Source organism: Notamacropus eugenii, chromosome 2 (genome assembly GCF_028372415.1).
Source record: "Notamacropus eugenii isolate mMacEug1 chromosome 2, mMacEug1.pri_v2, whole genome shotgun sequence".
Classification (NCBI taxonomy): domain Eukaryota; kingdom Metazoa; phylum Chordata; class Mammalia; order Diprotodontia; family Macropodidae; genus Notamacropus; species Notamacropus eugenii.
The window spans coordinates 81,020,699-81,037,743 of NC_092873.1; the positions used below are offsets into that span (position 1 = coordinate 81,020,699).

A 17,045-nucleotide genomic window follows, 5' to 3' on the forward strand; every position below is an offset into this window, starting at 1 on the left:
TGTAAGAAGAGCCTGTGTGTGGGCAGGGCTGATGAGGGGCAGAGAGGGGAGGGGAGTAACTAGTGCGGTCAGTGGTTTCACTTTTTGGGTGGGGGGAGGGGTTTGGGATTAGAATTGACTTGAGCCTTTGCACACTGCAGAACGAGGGGACCCGGGCTCTATTGCCCAACACTAGTCACTATCACCAGGAGGGGAGACAACTTCAGCTGGTTCCTGCCGCCAGGGACCCTCCATCTTGGTACCCCCCCCACCCCCTCGTGCCTACCCTCAGGCCACGCCCCTGCATCAGAGCCCCACCCCCTCAGTCAGTCCCCGGCCCTCTCCGGGAGGCGGTTGCTGAACGTTCCATCCCAGAACTGGGGGTGTTGCAGCCGAGGCAGCGGCGGCGGCGGCGGCCGTTGGAGCCGCCTAACCTGATGGCTGCGGTGGGGCCGAGGTCCGGCCCTAGTGCTGGCGCGGAGGCTCTGGCTCTGGCGGCCGAGCTGCACGGGGAAGCGACGTGCTCCATCTGTCTGGAGCTCTTCCAGGACCCCGTGTCCATCGAGTGCGGCCACAGCTTCTGTCGCTCCTGCATCGCCCGCTGTTGGGAGCGCCCGGGGATCCCGGTGTCGCCTGCCCCCCGAGCCCTGCCCTGCCCTCAGTGCCGGGAGCCCGCCCGGCCCAGCCAGCTCCGTCCCAATCGCCAGCTGGCTGGAGTGGCCAGTCTGCTCCGCCGCTACAGCCTGTCCCCGTCCGGGGACGGGGACGGGGAGGGCGCGGGGAGCCTGGTGTCCGGCTGCGTCCAACACGGGGAGCCGCTGAAGCTCTACTGCCAGGATGACGGGCGTGCCATCTGCGTGGTGTGCGACCGCGCCCGGGAGCACCGCGCCCACGCGGTGCTGCCACTGGACGAGGCGGTGCAGGAGGCCAAGGTGAGGGAGACCCCGCTGCGCGCGCCCCGGCCGTTGGCATGGAGCGACTCCTCGCGGCAGCTGCCGACCGCCTACTGCCCAGGCTCCTGGGCTCCGCAGCCACCCGCTCGCCCCTCGCCCCTCGCCCCTGTCCTCGTCTTTGTCCTTGGCCCTTCACACAGCACCGACGCCCAGCCCTGTCTCCCCTCTCCTCGCTTTCCTCTCCTTCCCCGTCTCCCCCTGAGTCTTGGAGTCGTACCCCCGCTCTCCCCCGCTGACAATCCTACGTAGATTTTGCGTAGTTTTCATGCTCTCTCCCCTATTAGATTGCTATTTCCTTGAAAGTAGGAACTGTCTTCTCCCCTTCTTGGTATCTTCTGGACTTAGCATATAGGAAGTGTTTAATAAATACTTGCAGATCGATTATACTCCAGATGCCCCTAGGTGGGCTCACCTGCTATGGCAGTCTTACCTATGGGACGCGCCCCCTGGGTTCTTCCACTTCCTCCTTCTTCATCCCTACTGTGTCATCTTCCTGCTCAAAGAGATGTAGACCTGGCGAAGCTGCCCCAGACCAGGGTGGCGAAGGCTTGGGGAGAGGTGTGGGACAATGCCCTCTAAACTGGCAGAGCTTATAATAGCCATACCCAGGACTGAGATAGGATCAGGCCCCTGTTGGGCGAAATGAGGAGCACCGAAATGCAGTCTGGTACACACACCTCCTGATAAATGCTCCGTCACCCCTGGAGCCATTCGTGCTGTTCTTTGTCACCCTTTCCATTTTGTGATTACTAGTTACAACCTCAATTAGGTACATTCCGCCCTTCTTCCTCCCATGGTTATGAAGGGGTCCTTGGAATATGCTAGGACTGGGAGGAATTTGGAGACCTCTTATCCAGGCACTAGATGCAACAAGCTAGCTCTCCTTCCACAGATGGGTGGTAAGCTTTCTAGACGAGTGGGAGGAGTCACCTGAAAGCTTGCCTTCCTCAACTCTTACTGAGGTGTAGTGCTCACCTAAATCCTCACGGGTGTGGAGGTCCGTTCCTTCCCTTTCATGAAGATCGCTGGGTGGGACCAGCTTCTTCATATGTGAAAGTAATAATACTTGCTCTAAACAACCTGACAGGGCTCCTGTGAACTAAGTGCTTTGTACCTTTTCGGTAACTGTCATTATTTTAGAAGCACTGTGGTGTAGTGGCTAAATAATTGGGCTGGCAATCAGAGAAGCTGAGTTCAGAAGCCTACCCGCAGGACCAGCTGAATATTGATATAGCAGATGTCACTACTTATGAGCCTGTTTCCTCTTCAAGAGAACGAGCTTATTACCTATGGGTGATAGCTCAGAGGGTCTGAGGGGTTTGTGAACCTATTAAAAAAAATTTTTTTTGGTAACTATTTCAGTATAATAGATTTCCTTTCATTTAAAAACCTTATGAGAAGGGGTCTCATTTACCAGACTGCCAAAAGGGTCCATGACGACAAAAGGAAAATGTTAAGAATCCCGTCTCTAACGTCAGTTCCATTACTTACGTTTTAAAAGTGCAATATAAATTCATCACCTTGCTCCCATTGCAATATTCTGATTGGGCCGGCCCTGCCAAGCCTTAGCATGGAGCAAAATACTCCCCCCACCTCTCACAACTGCATTTCAGTAGTTCTCGTCTCAGACTAAATAATCAATGCTCAGGCTTAAAAGGTTAGCTCCCTCTGTCCTCCCCCAACTCCCATTCCTTCCCTCACTTTGCAGGAACCTTGGGTATTTTAGCTGTGGTCTTTTGGAGACAACCCTCTAGAGAACTGAACCAAGAACGCTGAGTGAAAGTTACATAGACAGATAGAGGCTTGAAATCAGGAGAACCTTCTTAACGATTAAACTGCCGGTAAATAGAATGGGCAACCGTGAAGGATGGTGGGTTCCACCCAACTGGAATTCTTCAAACTGCATGATCAGGGAAGGGAATTATTCCGGATGCTTTAAAAGTATTGTCCCATTTGGTCCGCTCACAACCACCTTGTCAGGTTGTTGCTATCATTTTTCTCATTTTACAGTCGACAGAAACTGAGGCAAACAGGTTAAGGGACTTGACCAGAGCCACTCAGCCAGTAAATATCTAAGGTCAGATTTTGAACTCTGATCTTCCACTTTGCCACATAGCTGCCCAGTTACTTAATTGAGCCAATGGTCAGGTATTTTATAGTGCTTCTTCCTTTCTGGTATGAGTTGTATTAGATGGCTACTGTGGCCCCTCCCAACTATGAGTTCTGCAGTTCTAAACAGGAGAAGGCTGGTGAGGGTTAGGCTTTTGCCAGTCTGTGGGGGAGATATTTTTGGGTAGGGGGACCTTGTATCATTGTTCAAGTCTTATCATAGCTATGGGTCATTGTTCTCACAAAACCCTCCAGTCGCTGAAGGTTATTTTTGCTCTCTTCAGTGAACAGAATCAGCCCCTGTATCCTGAGAGCAAAGCAAGGTGGAAAAGGTGGGATGTTCTACACTTCCTTCTTCCCCACCCAGAGTCAGCTAATTCACTTGTCCTTCCTCCCATCCAGGAGATGTTGGAGTCCCGGCTAGGTGCTCTGAAGAAGGAACTGGAGGAGTTTGAAGACTTTAAATCCATGGAGGAGAAGGAGAGCCGGGAGCTCCTGGTGAGGAGGTGGAAGCTAGGGGAGGTGTCTTATATTGAACACCAGTCTGGGTACCCACTTTGACCGTTGCACCTCTTCCAAATGGGTGTATGTGGAGTAAGAACAGGTACAATTATGGGTGGAAGAGGCAGAAATGTATATTCAGGGTGTCCCAAAAGTCTTGGTGCAATTTAAAAGTATCAAAGCTTAAAACTGCACTAAAACTCTTAGAACATCCTGTATAGACTTGAAGGATGGGGAGGTGGTGGTGGTGATGGAAGTATATATCTATATAGAAGAATTCATATTAAAGAGTTAGAGTTTGTGTAGAACAGAGGAGCATGCACGCACACACATGTGTGTCTGTGTGTGTGTGTATGAGATCTGAGATGAATATGAGTACATGCACATATGAGGCGCTTTCTCTACTCTCTACTATGAGAGGCAAGCACATAAATCAATAATGGGTAGATTGAGTAAAAGTGGAGGTCAAAGAATTCTGAGGACCCAGGCTACTTTTTACTATTGGACTTCTAGGATTCCAGAAAAGAGGATATGGGAGTCCCCTGCTCATGATCCTTCCACTGATCTATGATACCCTGTAATACCCACCCCTAATAACTTTCAACCTTTTGCTGTGAGAGAAGTACATATATTTTTGTCAGGTCAAAAGCAGTCCCTTCTTGTACCATTGGTCTGTTACTACTATGGTTTCAGTAGGGTGGGAAAACTGGGGGGGACTCTCCCGCCAACAAATCTTATAATTCCTGCATAACTTAAGGACATAAAATTGTTTTAGGGCACTTGGAGTGTGTTATCAGTGGTCACTCATCTTACAAAATATTGGAAGTGTTCCTTATGACGTTCTCATGGTTCTAGTTAGTTTAGAGATAATCTAAACTTCCTTCCATCTCTAAAATTCTATGCTTCCTATACCTGTCCTTGCAGAATCTTATTCTGAAGGATTCTGCCTGATGTTTAGTTGATGCGGGGTTGGATGCTGTATGCCACTTATTTTTCAATATTGTCCCATCTACCTCCCCCATCTGTAATGCAACTAGTCAGCTATGTGGCTTTTTGGTTCACTCATTTTTCAGTCATGTCCAACTCCATGACCTCATTTGGGGTTTTCTTAGAAAAGATGCTGGAATGATTTATCATTTACAGATGAATTACTGAGGCAAGCAAGGTTAAGTGACTTGCCCAGGTTCACACAACTAGTAGTGTCTGAGGTTGGATTTGAACTCAAGTCCTCATGTGCTTCTCTCTATCCACTGTGCCACCTAGCTGCCAGTTATAGGGTTTATATAACTTCCATTAATAAAGTTAATACACAGTAGACTTGAAAAGGTTTTAGTGGGGAATTAAAGAGAAAAATAAGGTAAGATAAAATCTTAAGCTAGAAAATTGACATAGGCAGAGGATGTCAACATGCTTAATTCTGTAGGACCTTGTCTGTGTGGCCCTTATCCCAAATTCCTCTTTATCACTTCTTGGCATTTGGCACTTAAACATATAAACATATACTCCATTTGTCCTAGGTAGGAAGTAGCCTCAGTCAGTCAGTCAGTCATTCAGTCAACAAGCTACATATACCTGTTTTTCATTTGGTACTAAGGTAGAGTGATAATGGATAATCCCTTCTGAACAGCTCATCTATACCTTGGCCTTCATACAGATCAACAAATCTAACAAACATCCAGGAACGCTTCTTTTTTCCCTTCTTTGGAGAGAGGGAAAAATATGAGTAAGAAAACTGGAACAGGCCCATTCCAAAATATGGAAGAGTGAAATGTTAAGAGCTTCTTCTCACCAGAAGCCTTTTCTGATCTTTCCCCCTGATACAGTGCTTCTCCCCTTCCCCTTCTTCTCTTCCCACCCTTGTCCTTTATTATAGGAGTTCATTCCCCTGAGAGAATGTAAGTTCCTTGAGGGAAGGGATGGTTTTGGTTTTCTGTGTGTATACCCCATACCTATCAGGCATTGTGCCTGATACATGGTAGACTTTAACAGATACTTATTGACTTTGTGAATGGATGAATGAATAAGAATTTATGAATCTTTGGGTAACTGAACAGGGAGGGCATGTAAGATTGCTTGTTTAGAAAAGATAGTAAATGTTATGAGCATATGGAGATAATGACTGATTTTTAAAAAAATTACCTTAGTCTACACTCCCAAATAAGTGCTACTTTCTTCCAACTAGTCACTTTGGGAGAACATACAATTTATTCTAATGATACTTCCATTGTTTCCAAACATTTTTGAACTCCTCTTTTGGAAATTCTGTAGAAGAATATATTACAGGTTCTAGAATATTTTCGTTAGTTGCAAATCTTCCCAATTTTCATTTGGATTTGATTTTTGGAAACAAAGACCCATCATGGACAATCACAGTCAGTAAGGTAAGTGACCAAATTGGATGACATTTTTTTGTCACCTTGGTCTAGTAGAGTCCACGCATTTCATTTGAGTACTAGCTGTATAACTTTGGGTAAGACAATTAGTGCATCTGTTTGAGTCTAAGCCTCCCCATCTACCAAAGGGGAAAAATATCCCTCTCACGGGGTTCTAGAGAGAATTAAATAGAGATTCTTTGTGTGAAGACGCTGTGATTATAACTATAAAATAATGTGCAAATGTAAGTTGCTTTTATTGCAAAAGAGAATAATTTATGTGGCGCTTTAAGGTTTGTGAAAGGTATGAAGAAAAAGTTCACAACAACCCTGTGCATTGGATTAAATACTTTCCTCACAACAATCCTGATGGGTAGGGATTGTACAAGACTGTGCAAGGAAACTGTGATTGAGTAAGTCTCCTGACTCTAGAGATCTGACCACACTGCCTCTCTAGATTTGTTGTTCAGTGGTTTTTGGGTTTTGTTTTGTTTTGTTTGGTTTTTGCCATTTCCAATTCTTTATGGCTCCATTTGGGGTTTTCTTGGTAAAGATACTAGAATGATTTGCCATTTCCTTTTCCAGCTCATTTTACAGATGAGGAAACTGAGGAAACAGGGTTTTTTGATTTCCCCAAGTTCACACAGATAGGAAGTATCTGAAGCCAGGTTTGAATTCATGAACATGAACTCATGAACATGAATCTTCCTGATTTCAAGCCTGGCACTCTATCCACTGTACCACCTAGTTGCCTATAAACCAGAGAATGTTGTTCAGTTGCTTTTCAGTGGTGTCTGATTCTTTATGACCCTGTAATAGTTTTCTTGGCAAAGATACTGGAGCGAGTTGCCCTCTTATCCATCATGCAAACCCAAATAGAAACAGATCCCTGAAGGCCTCATACTGACATAGACATTATCTATGCTAATGCTGTATTTTTATGTATTTTGTTAAACATTTGTCAATTACGTTTGAATCTGGTTCTGTGGGTAAGTTTTGCAATACCTGGATGGGAATTAGATACATCAGCTCTAGATATAGTTAGATAACTATGGATTTTTTTTAGTGTGTTTTCTAAACTTTAAAGACAAGCAGCTCTAGAGGAGGAGTCCCAAAAACTATTTTGAATAATAGTAGCATAATTTGAATAAGTGTGTAATCCCAAAGGGTAGATGATCACTTTAAAGGACAGTACTCATTTAGATATGGAATGAGGAGTTGGGCAGTAGCAAGGCTGGGTATATTTTCCAGCATGCTTGTGTAATAGACAAAACACTGTCTGAACAAAGCTTTATTTCCATGAGGATAGAGGGTCATTTTGTCATGGGGAAGAAACAGGGAACCTGGGAGGAAGAAGAAGATTGGAAAAATCCAAGAATTTCCTCCTCTTTTCCGCAGTGTTAGGTGGCAGACCATTGGGATATTATGTCCTGGCCAGAGGGCCTTGCATCTGCTGTCCAACACAACATATGAGAGTTATCAGCTTGCTGAAATCCAGGTTTCCTGACCCCATTATAGATGTATAAGTTTTTGTTTTTGTTTTTTAACTGACAGGCTGAATAAGAAAGGCTATTAGGATGACAGAGCAAAAGATCACTAGAATATGATTCTCTGAATATATAGTTTCATCTCATATAAAATGAATGGGGTATATATAGGAACCAAGAGGAAAGAATATGTTTGTATAATAGATGAGAGTGTGTATTGGAGGGTATACAGGAGAACAAGTTCAGTTATAGGAGTATATATAGACAGATGTGTGTGTGTGTGTGTGTGCGTGCATGTGTGTGTGTGTGTGTGTGTGTGTGTGTGTGTGTGTGTGTGTATTCTGATATGTGGTTGAGAGTGGGGAGTGTGTGTTCTTCCTTTATGGGCTATACAGTGTCATCTCAGTGTTTAGAGATCCATGTCTCTTGATTTATTCCCATTCCCTTTCTCCTTGGCAGAAGCAAGTGACTGTGGAGCGGGAGAAGGTGGGGGCCGAGTTTCAAGCACTGAGGGCCTTCCTGATGGAGCAGGAAAGCAGGCTGGTAGGTCGTCTGGAAGAGCTGGCCAGGGAGGTGACCCAAAGGCAAACTGAGAACCTGAACCAGCTTGGCAGTGAGATCTCCCTGCTGTCTAAACTCACCACTGAGATGGAAGAGACATCCCACAAACCTGACCTGGACTTCCTGCAGGTGAGCTGGGCCTGACTTACTCAGAATTACAATCATTAGATTGTTTAAGACTAAACAATAGTGAAAAAATAGCAGTGTGATACTCTAAGTTTATCTTGCCATCAAGGCTTCTTTTGGGTGGGATAGAGTAATAGTAACAAGGTGATGTTAGACTAAGAAGACATTAGAATCTGATTCTGTGATTTTATGAAGATCATAGAATCCTGGCATTGGAAGGGACCAGGAAAAAAGTCCTCCAGCATAGCAGAATTTCTAATTGATTTCCTGTCCTTCAAACTCCGATAGCATTTAGTCTTAATTTAACACTTAGCTGCATACTGTCTCCTTTACTTCTGTTTCATGTGGCTAGAACTGGATTTGGATTAAATACATGTGTGCTCAGATGTCAACTCTGAGTCTAACTGTATGCCCTTGGTCCTTTTCTGCCTACCTATTTTTAAGGAAAGTGAGACTTAGAGATCTTTAGGAGTGAGAGTTGTCTCCCCAACCTAGTTGTAAGCTCCTTGTGCTTTTAAACTTCATTTTATATTAGTACCTAGCACTGTACTAACCACAGTGCTCCGTTATTAAATGTTGGTTGATTAAACCATGCAGCTCAGATAGCTGATTGTTCTTTTCTCTAAGATCATCCGTTATAGAGACTTGGTTTCATTCCCTAACTAAGAGAGATCTTTCATAGATTTGAGCCAGAAGGGAACTCAGGAGTCCCTATTTTACAGATGAGGAAACTGAGTCCCTTAGAAAAGAAATGACTTACCCAAAGTCATACAGGTAGCAAGTAGCAGGACCAAGCTTAAAATCCTAGTTCTCTGATTCTAAATCCTAAACTCTTATCATGGTGCCCTTTTGTCTCTTTGGTCTTGGTTTAAGAAACATCATAGGTTTCCTGTAATCCTGTTCCATCCCCCCCATTCCCCCTTTCACTCTGCCTTAAAAAATTCTCTAACCATATGTATAACAAATAGCATTAAAGGGTAAGGAATTTGTGGCTGGGATTGTTGGAAAGTTGGAAGGCTACATGTTCTCCCTGTAGCTTCTTGTAGTCTCTAATTCAATTGATTGTGAATTTATTCTATACAAAGCTGTTTGCTAGCATTTATTAAGCTTTCTACTGTGTGCCAGGTACAGCTGCAGTAACTGATGAGGATACAAAGTGAGACCAAAGAACTGTCCCTGCTCTCAAGGAGTTTATAGTCCAGGGGAGGAGACAGTGTGCAAATAATTATGTCCTAAAAAGACATAGACAGGATAAATTGGAGGTAATCAACTGAGCAAAGAAACTAGCATGAAGGGGCTCAGTAAAGCTTCTTGTAATGACATAGAAATACAGAGAAGTTTTAAGACATGGTACAGGACTGAGGTTGTTATACAGTCCAGTTGGGGATAGAAAGCATAAATATTAAAACAAAATAAGATAGTAATAAAAGGCAGTGGACAACTACATGTCAAATGTGTGATAAGAAGTTCTATAGGAATTCAGAGAATGGAAAGGTGTTTATGGACAACATCGTACAGGAGGGAGGACTTGAATTGGGCTTTAAAGAGTAGGTAGGATTCAGATAGGAAAGAGGTGTAAGGCTAAGAAAATGTCATCTTGTGAGGAGGGGGAGACCCAGGGCAACAAATTTGGCCTGCATTAGGGCACAAAAACCTGGAAGAGAAAACTTTTCTCTACAAAATAGGGGAAAATGAGATCTCCTAAGGGGGTGGTTTTTAGGTCTTAGAAAATCAGAGAGAAAGAGGAAGTGACCATGGTTTCTTTGTTTGAAGTGTAACCTGGCTTTTCTTTCTTTATCTGGAGAATCAGGCATATTCAGTGTTGACTATTTTCTTCATTATTTCTGTTTAGGAGTTCAAGAACACATTAGGCAGGTAAGTAAACTATAACTCTTTGCATTTTTAAAAACCCTTCTCTGATTGTCCTTAGTCCTTTTTCTTCATGTCCACCACTGTGGGGAGGAAAACCTGAATGACCTCCCCCAAGGAAAGCTGATGCCAAAGCGTGGTTGCAATGGGTTCACTTCTCTACCAACAAGCTCATAACAGAGGCCCCTCCCAGGACTCCAGGCATAGGCTCTGTGGTTCCCCAGGGAGTCCTCTCCAGGTTGGAAACTAAGAAGGGCTACTTAAGTCAAGGCTTCCTGGAGGTAGAGCCCACATTAAACCCTAATTGTAAGAAACGGACATCATGTCATGTCAGGAGAGGGATAGAATGTATTTTATGGGTTCCTGCAACTAAAAGGCAAGAACCATGCTAGGAAGTTCTGTGGTATCCCCTTTCTTATTACTAGGTGGTCTCATGGCTCCATTTCCCAGAGACCAAAGGGGAAAAAAGACCAGGGAAAGGTAGGTAGTTGGTGCCAATGACATCCTCTCCCTTCTTCTCTCCAAGGTGTGACAACGTGCCTGGCCCCAAACCAGCCTCAGTCTCTTCTGAAATGAAGAGTAAAGTTTGGAATATTTCCCTCAAGACCTTTGTTTTGAAGGGACTGCTAAAGAAGTTCAAAGGTGATGGGTTTTGTTGGGGAAGGGTAGCTGGGAAGGCTTGTAAAATGTGTCTAATGAGGCTCACACAGGAGGGACAAGAGACACTGTAGTTCAGCTTTGTCAGCTGATTAATTCAAAAGCATTCATTAAATGCCTGCCGTGATAGGCACTGTGCTTATGTCTGAATGTCTTATCCTGGTGGAGCTGGTGGAGGAAAGGTGAGACAGCAATGCAAAAAGGGGAAGGAATAAGCAGCAGCAGAGTCATCCTGTAAGGGGTTCTTATCTGTCTTGCCAGAGACTCTTCCAATATTTATCCTGGAGAAAAAGCTCATGTGCAGGGAAGGACTTTGAGTGGGTTGCAGGCACTGGAATAAGGCAGGATGGGGAGCAGGGTGGCATTTTAAACTCCTTCAGGGCCCTGCAGATAAGTTACAAAGTGGGTGGAACACTGGGCTTGGAGATAAGAAGACCAGAGTTCAAATGTGGATTCAGATTTTTATTAGCTCTATGACCCTGGGCAAGTCACTTAATCCCTGTTAGTAAAATGGGGATGATATTATAACCCACCTTCCAGGTAAAATGTTTAGCACAGTGCCTGGCACATAGCAGAAGTATATAAATGCTTGATTTCTTCCTTCCTTCCCAACCCTGCCTAGTCCAGTGCCTGGCCTTATAGTAGATTTAATAAAATATTGCTTGAATGAATGTTGACTTGTTAACCCAGCTAGAACATTCATTCTTGCATCTGTGTTCCTCCTCCTTTCAGAGGATCTTCGGGGAGAACTGGAAAAAGAGGAGAAAGGTAAATGTTATTAGCAGTAAAGATGTAAAGCAAAGCAATTCTCCCCATCTCTGTAAATCTATCTACCAGTCTCTGTCTCTCTCTCTGGCATTGCCAGCTGTCTTAGAGGGAGGCAATGTGTGCTATAGGGCAGAGAGCCCCAGACCAGGAGTTAGGAGACCTGGCTCTGTCTCTAACCAGTTGAGTGACCGTGGGCAAGTCACTTCCCCTTTCCTGGGGCCTTGTCTTCTCTGTAAAATGAGTGGACCTTAGATCCTTTCCAGCTCTGACATTCTATTACTTTTGTATTTTTTTTTTTTGTGAGTTGTGTGGGTCTTTTTCTATAGATGTGTCTCTTCTTTTCTCTGCCTTTTCCATTATGCAGGTGGGACTACCCCAGAGGGCATGTTCTCAGTGGCCTGTGGGGTAACCTGTACTGTTGACACTTCTCCCGGGGGAGGGAGCAACACTATGGCCTGGGTCTCTGGGGAGGTCTGTCAGTCTACATCATGTACTGACCCTGCTGTGCCTCTTTCCCCCCCATTCCCGCCCGCCCTGTACAGATAGATCCCTGTACCAGGCACATTGGGGGGGAGAGACAGAAGAAAGGAAGAAACATGGTCCCTGCCCTTGGAGAGCTCCTGGTATGATGGGGGATACAGGGCATACACTGAACACTGACTTTTTTTTTTAACGTAGAGCACAGTGCAAATGATCAGAGTGAGATCTGAATGTACACAGGATAAAAAGAATGATCAGGGTCTGGTGGGATTTAGGAATCCTGGAAGGCTTCCTAATGGAAAAGGGATTTTTTTTTTGAGTTAGATTTAGCAAGAGAAGAGAGAGATACAGCTTTTCTGAGAGGAGGGGGGATATCCCACCTAGAGTCAGGGAGCTATACCCAATAATACCTTTCTTTGCCTTTGTCTTTTCCTCTTTTCCTTCTCCCCCGAAGTGGAATTGACATTGGATCCTGACACAGCCAACCCCCGCCTCATCCTCTCACTGGATCTCAAGAGTGTCCGTCTGGGCCCACGACCTCAAGATCTGCCTCCTAATCCCCGGCGTTTTGACACAAATACTCGAGTGTTGGCCTCTCGTGGATTTTCTTCTGGCCGTCACCACTGGGAGGTGGAGGTGGGATCAGCTGATGGCTGGGCCTTTGGGGTGGCCCGTGAGAGTGTCCGGCGTAAGGGCCTCACCCCCTTCACTCCCGAAGAGGGTGTCTGGGCCCTTCAGCTGAATGGTGGGCAGTATTGGGCCGTGACATCTCCTGAGCGCACCTCACTGAGCCCCGGAGGGCGACTGGCTCGAGTCCGGGTCGCCCTGGATTTAGAGGCTGGTGCAGTATCTTTCTACGCTGCTGAGGACATGCGGCACATCTACACCTTCCGAGTGGCCTTCCGAGAACGAGTCTTTCCCCTCTTCTCTGTCTGCTCTACTGGAACATACTTGCGGATCTGGCCATGACATGGGGCCAGAAATGATGGGCCGCTAAGAGGATGGGGCTGAATCAGGCCTCTGGGTATTGAGAGCTGCAGGATGTTGATCTTGCACAGGTCTCTCTCCCCAACCCTGGCTTTCTACCTGGCCAGATCTAACTTTGTTTTCTTTGAAAGATGAGATACAGGCAACAAATTAATGTTGTATGTATAGGCCTCTCCCAAATCCTGGCTTCTTGTTTGCCACGTGCTGGCTTTATCCCTTCTCCAGCCTCTTGCTGGAGCTTATTACAAGGAAAGCAGCCAGATTATCTCATACCTTTCCCCTTTCCCCTCCTTGTTCTGGGCTATCTTTCCACCCAAACTTATCTGTGGATTTAACCTTGAGGCCTGTGAATACTGGGGACTTTGGCCAACCCTCCTTTAGGCCTTTTTTGGCAGGTGGCAACAACTGTGGCCAAACAGCAAGTTTAGGCTGAACCTATCTGCCTGGCTTCTTGTTCTAGACTCACTTCATCTCTAGGTCTTAAAGTTGCTCTGTCTTCTTTCTCTGGCTATTGATACTGTCTTTCATCTCAGCTTTCTTCTGCATCTTCCTTTCCCCCAGGACTTTAGGAGGTGTTGGGAGAGGTGGTAGGAAGTGGAAGGGGGAGGCTAGTAAAATTCCCCTTCACTAGAGGATCATTTTTCTCAGCTCTCTGTATGTTCCTGCTTACTTGAATCTCAACCCTGAGCTATCCCAGCTGAGGAGGAAGGTAGCTGTGGGTCTGGGGCAGGACATTTTATTTTCTGTGCTTTGCACTTTTGTCAGGCTGTAGCCAACAGGATTAAAAGTGGACTCAAAGCTGAGTGGATTTGGCTGCTTGTTTTTGTCTTGTCATCAATTTTTCTGGCTACAGCTAACATTTGGAATCAGGAAAGAGCTCTGTTTCCAAGATGTCAGTGTATGCCCAGACTAGAATTAGACCCTTGCCCATGTGTGTGACCATGCAGCCACTCAAGTGAATAAATGCCAACACACTCACACTGCCCTATAATCTTCCTTCCCCTCCCTCACCAACCATATAACAGATTAGCAGCACAAAGACATGCCTACCACTGACTGTGGGGATAGATCTCTGCTCCCAAATACACATGCGAATCTACACTCATAACTTCACAAACAGTCACATTAGTGTACAAACCTACAGGCACAAATGCACTCATAACAATTAATATTCAGGTACTTCCTGTCACTAATATATACTCCATTTTTACCAAATGATGTAAATACCCTTCCAACACCTTTCCAAGAAGCACACCTACAGAGTATGTCATACACACATATATGTATTGTCTAAACCTTGAATCATTGGGTTCTAGGTTCTCCCTCATGATCTCCATGACCAGGATGGTGCCTCAGTTTCCCCAATTGGTAATACTTCCTGCTCTTGGTGACTATGATGAAGAGAGAGGAGAGCAGAACAAGAAGGGAGGAAGAGTGGCTTTCTCTGATCATCTTTCCTTCGGAGAGTCAGAAATACAGAATATGAGTTCATCTTGTTACTTGGTTTCTTGGTGGGTGGGAAGGGGACATGTCCTTCAGAGGTTTCTGTGAGTGTATGTGCATCTGTGGATCATTTCTCTATTCCGAGTGGTGATGTGTGTCTATTTCTGTGTGAATGTGTACATTACTTAGTGAATTTGGATATGTGTATGTGGGCATAGGAAGGGAGTGTGCACTTATTGTAGTCTCCCATTATGTGAATGTGGGTGTACTTGTGTGTACTTGTACTGTAAGTGCTAATATGAGCATGTCCCTTTGGGGCTGTGTGTTAATGGATGAGGGTTTTTGAACGTTTTATTGCTGTCTGAGTCCTTGGTGCATACAGATGTGTTTGCATGTGAGTATGATATATAATTAAGTGAATGTCTCTGTAGCAGGAGTGAATACTTCTTTGACTAGAAGCTGTTCCGGGTAGGGAGAAATAAAAAGTTTGGTACAGATTCTAGGTCTGAGGACAGGAGTTCTTAACTTAGGATTTGTGAACTTGTGTTTGAAAAAAATTTTTTTGTTAACCGTATTTCAATATAATTGGTTTCCTTTGTCATCCTATGTATTTTATCTTATTCAATTCACAACATTTTTCTGAGAAAGGGTCTTTCCATAGGTATCCCCAGACTGTCAAGAGGGGCCCGTGACAGCACATGAAACCTAAGAACCCTTTCCCCAGAGGAAGTCTATATGCAAAGCAGTTACTTGTGATGTCATCATGCTTCTGTCTGATTCTGAGTGGCTTTCTCCCATTCTCCAAAGGACTTGAGGTCCCTTCCCTCACTCTCCATGCTCAAATAATGATCCCTATTAAATGTCAGAGGTGAGCTGGGCAGTTGTGGGAAAAGGAGGTTCTGTCACATTTCCAGGGGCAGGGCGATACCACCTATAGAGGTAGCAGTAGAGCAGAGCTGTGAGGAACCAGGCTTGAGGTAAGCACAGCTACCCACACTGACTGGAAACTCGGGTTTTCATCCTCTCCCAGAATCCAGGAATCCTGCCTTTGTGCTAACAATAGTCACCTGAACTTCTACTGTCCACTCTGTTCTTTCATTTTTCTCTGCTCTCCTTTTTTAAAGACATTTTCCTCCTTCCCTCATTCTGGACATAGACATCGATCCAAAAGCTCCTTTTTTCTCTTTAGGGATCCATGTGTCTCAACCTCCTAGTTTCTGGGAACTAGAACTAACTCTGAAATGACTGGTTTGCATACAGAGTGTAAGAAGTCTGCAGAGTCTATCTTGTACATAGATGCCCATATAAATGTTTGATGAAAAGTGAATTTCCAAGTCTATAATAACCAGAATTTCTATGTCACTTAAAGGTTAGCAAAGTGCTTTACAAAGAAATATCTCATTTGATCTCAGCAACCCTGGGAGGTAGTGGCTACTATTATCTCCATTTTTTAGGTAAAGAAATTCATCTAAATGAGTTGTCTGAGGCAGGAGTTGAACTGTGTCTTGTGTCTAGGTCCAGGGTACTTAACTGAAACACTGAATCACTAAGAAGTGGAGAGATCACTAGACTGGAAGTTAGAGGACCTGAGTTCAGATCCAGATCCCAGCTCTTTCACTTGCTATGAACCAACAAGCAACTGGTATGCATTGAGAATGCAAATATAAAATTAAAAATCTTTAAGGAGCCTTCATTCTATTGAGGGAGGCAACAAATACAGTACATAAGTAAGATAATACAAAATAAGTAAGGGCAGTTTTTTGGAACAGGCACAAGCATCTAGGGAGATGAGGCGAGGCTTCACGTAGAGCTGAGCTCTTAAAGGAAATGGCCATGGTGATGAGGAAGTGCATTCCAGGCATGGGGAGACATCCTATGCAAAGGCACAGAGATGGGAAATTGTGAGGAATATCAAGTAAATCATTTTGACTCTGTGAAAGGGGAAAATGTCATAAGATTGGAAAACTGCATTTGGAGTCAGATTTTGAAGGGTTTTAAATAACAAATTAGGTGTTTGTATTTCATCACAGAGGCATCAGATACTTCTGGAGTTATACTGAGTCACCTGTGTGACCTAGGGAAAATAATTTCACGCTCTGGCCTCATTTATTTGTAGTATGAGGGGTTTGCCCCAGCCTAGATGATCTTTTAGTGCTTTAAATCTATGTTCCCATGATTTTCATTAGGGAGGTAATATAGAGAAGGTAAAGTGTTAGGAACCCTGAGTAAAGGCGGTGAAATGTTTTGTCATTCCTTGGTGATGAGGCAACATTACTGGCAACAGGTATAACCTAGCAAAAAGCCCTCAATTTATCTAAGGAGAAAAGGAGAGGTTCAAATTACTTGACTTTCTTGCAGCCCAGCGAAAATTTTAAGACTGGATTTTGGACCTGTTCTGTAGTGTACTGGTAAATACCCAAGGAGGGGAATGGTAGTTAGAACAGTAATGAGGGAAGAGAACTTAGTAATAATGGTCAACCACAAAGAGAGGATGAAACAAGGAGGAGTAGTCTGGTTAAGTAAATACCAGTATATTAGGTGAGAAATGACTAGATTAAGGTTGTGGTTGAAAGGTGAAAGGTTAGATTTTAGAGTTATTTATGCCCTTATCTCTTTTGGAGCATTGCAAGAGCTTCTTAATTGGCTTCTAATCTGTCCTTCATGCAGCTGCCAAATTAATAATCTATTAAAAATTAAAAATTAGGAGTCAATATACTAAAATATCTTCAATGTGTGAATAGATTCAATTACAA

At 44.4% G+C, this 17,045-nt stretch overlaps 1 protein-coding gene across 2 annotated transcripts; it reads left to right on the plus strand.

Annotated features, from left to right (window-relative positions):
• The first annotated feature begins 301 nt into the window (after positions 1-301).
• On the plus strand, positions 302-13,652 carry TRIM7 (tripartite motif containing 7). 2 transcript variants are annotated; one of them, XM_072641460.1, is made up of 8 exons: positions 302-911; positions 3,444-3,539; positions 7,861-8,091; positions 9,941-9,963; positions 10,484-10,599; positions 11,347-11,382; positions 11,925-12,005; positions 12,317-13,652. In XM_072641460.1, the coding sequence occupies exons 1-8, from the start codon at positions 417-419 to the stop codon at positions 12,829-12,831; spliced, it is 1,593 nt and encodes a 530-aa protein (XP_072497561.1). In that variant the 5' UTR covers positions 302-416; the 3' UTR covers positions 12,832-13,652. The 2 variants fall into 2 exon arrangements, with proteins under 2 accessions (XP_072497561.1, XP_072497562.1); XM_072641461.1 differs by lacking the exon at positions 11,925-12,005.
• Positions 13,653-17,045: the final 3,393 nt, after the last annotated feature.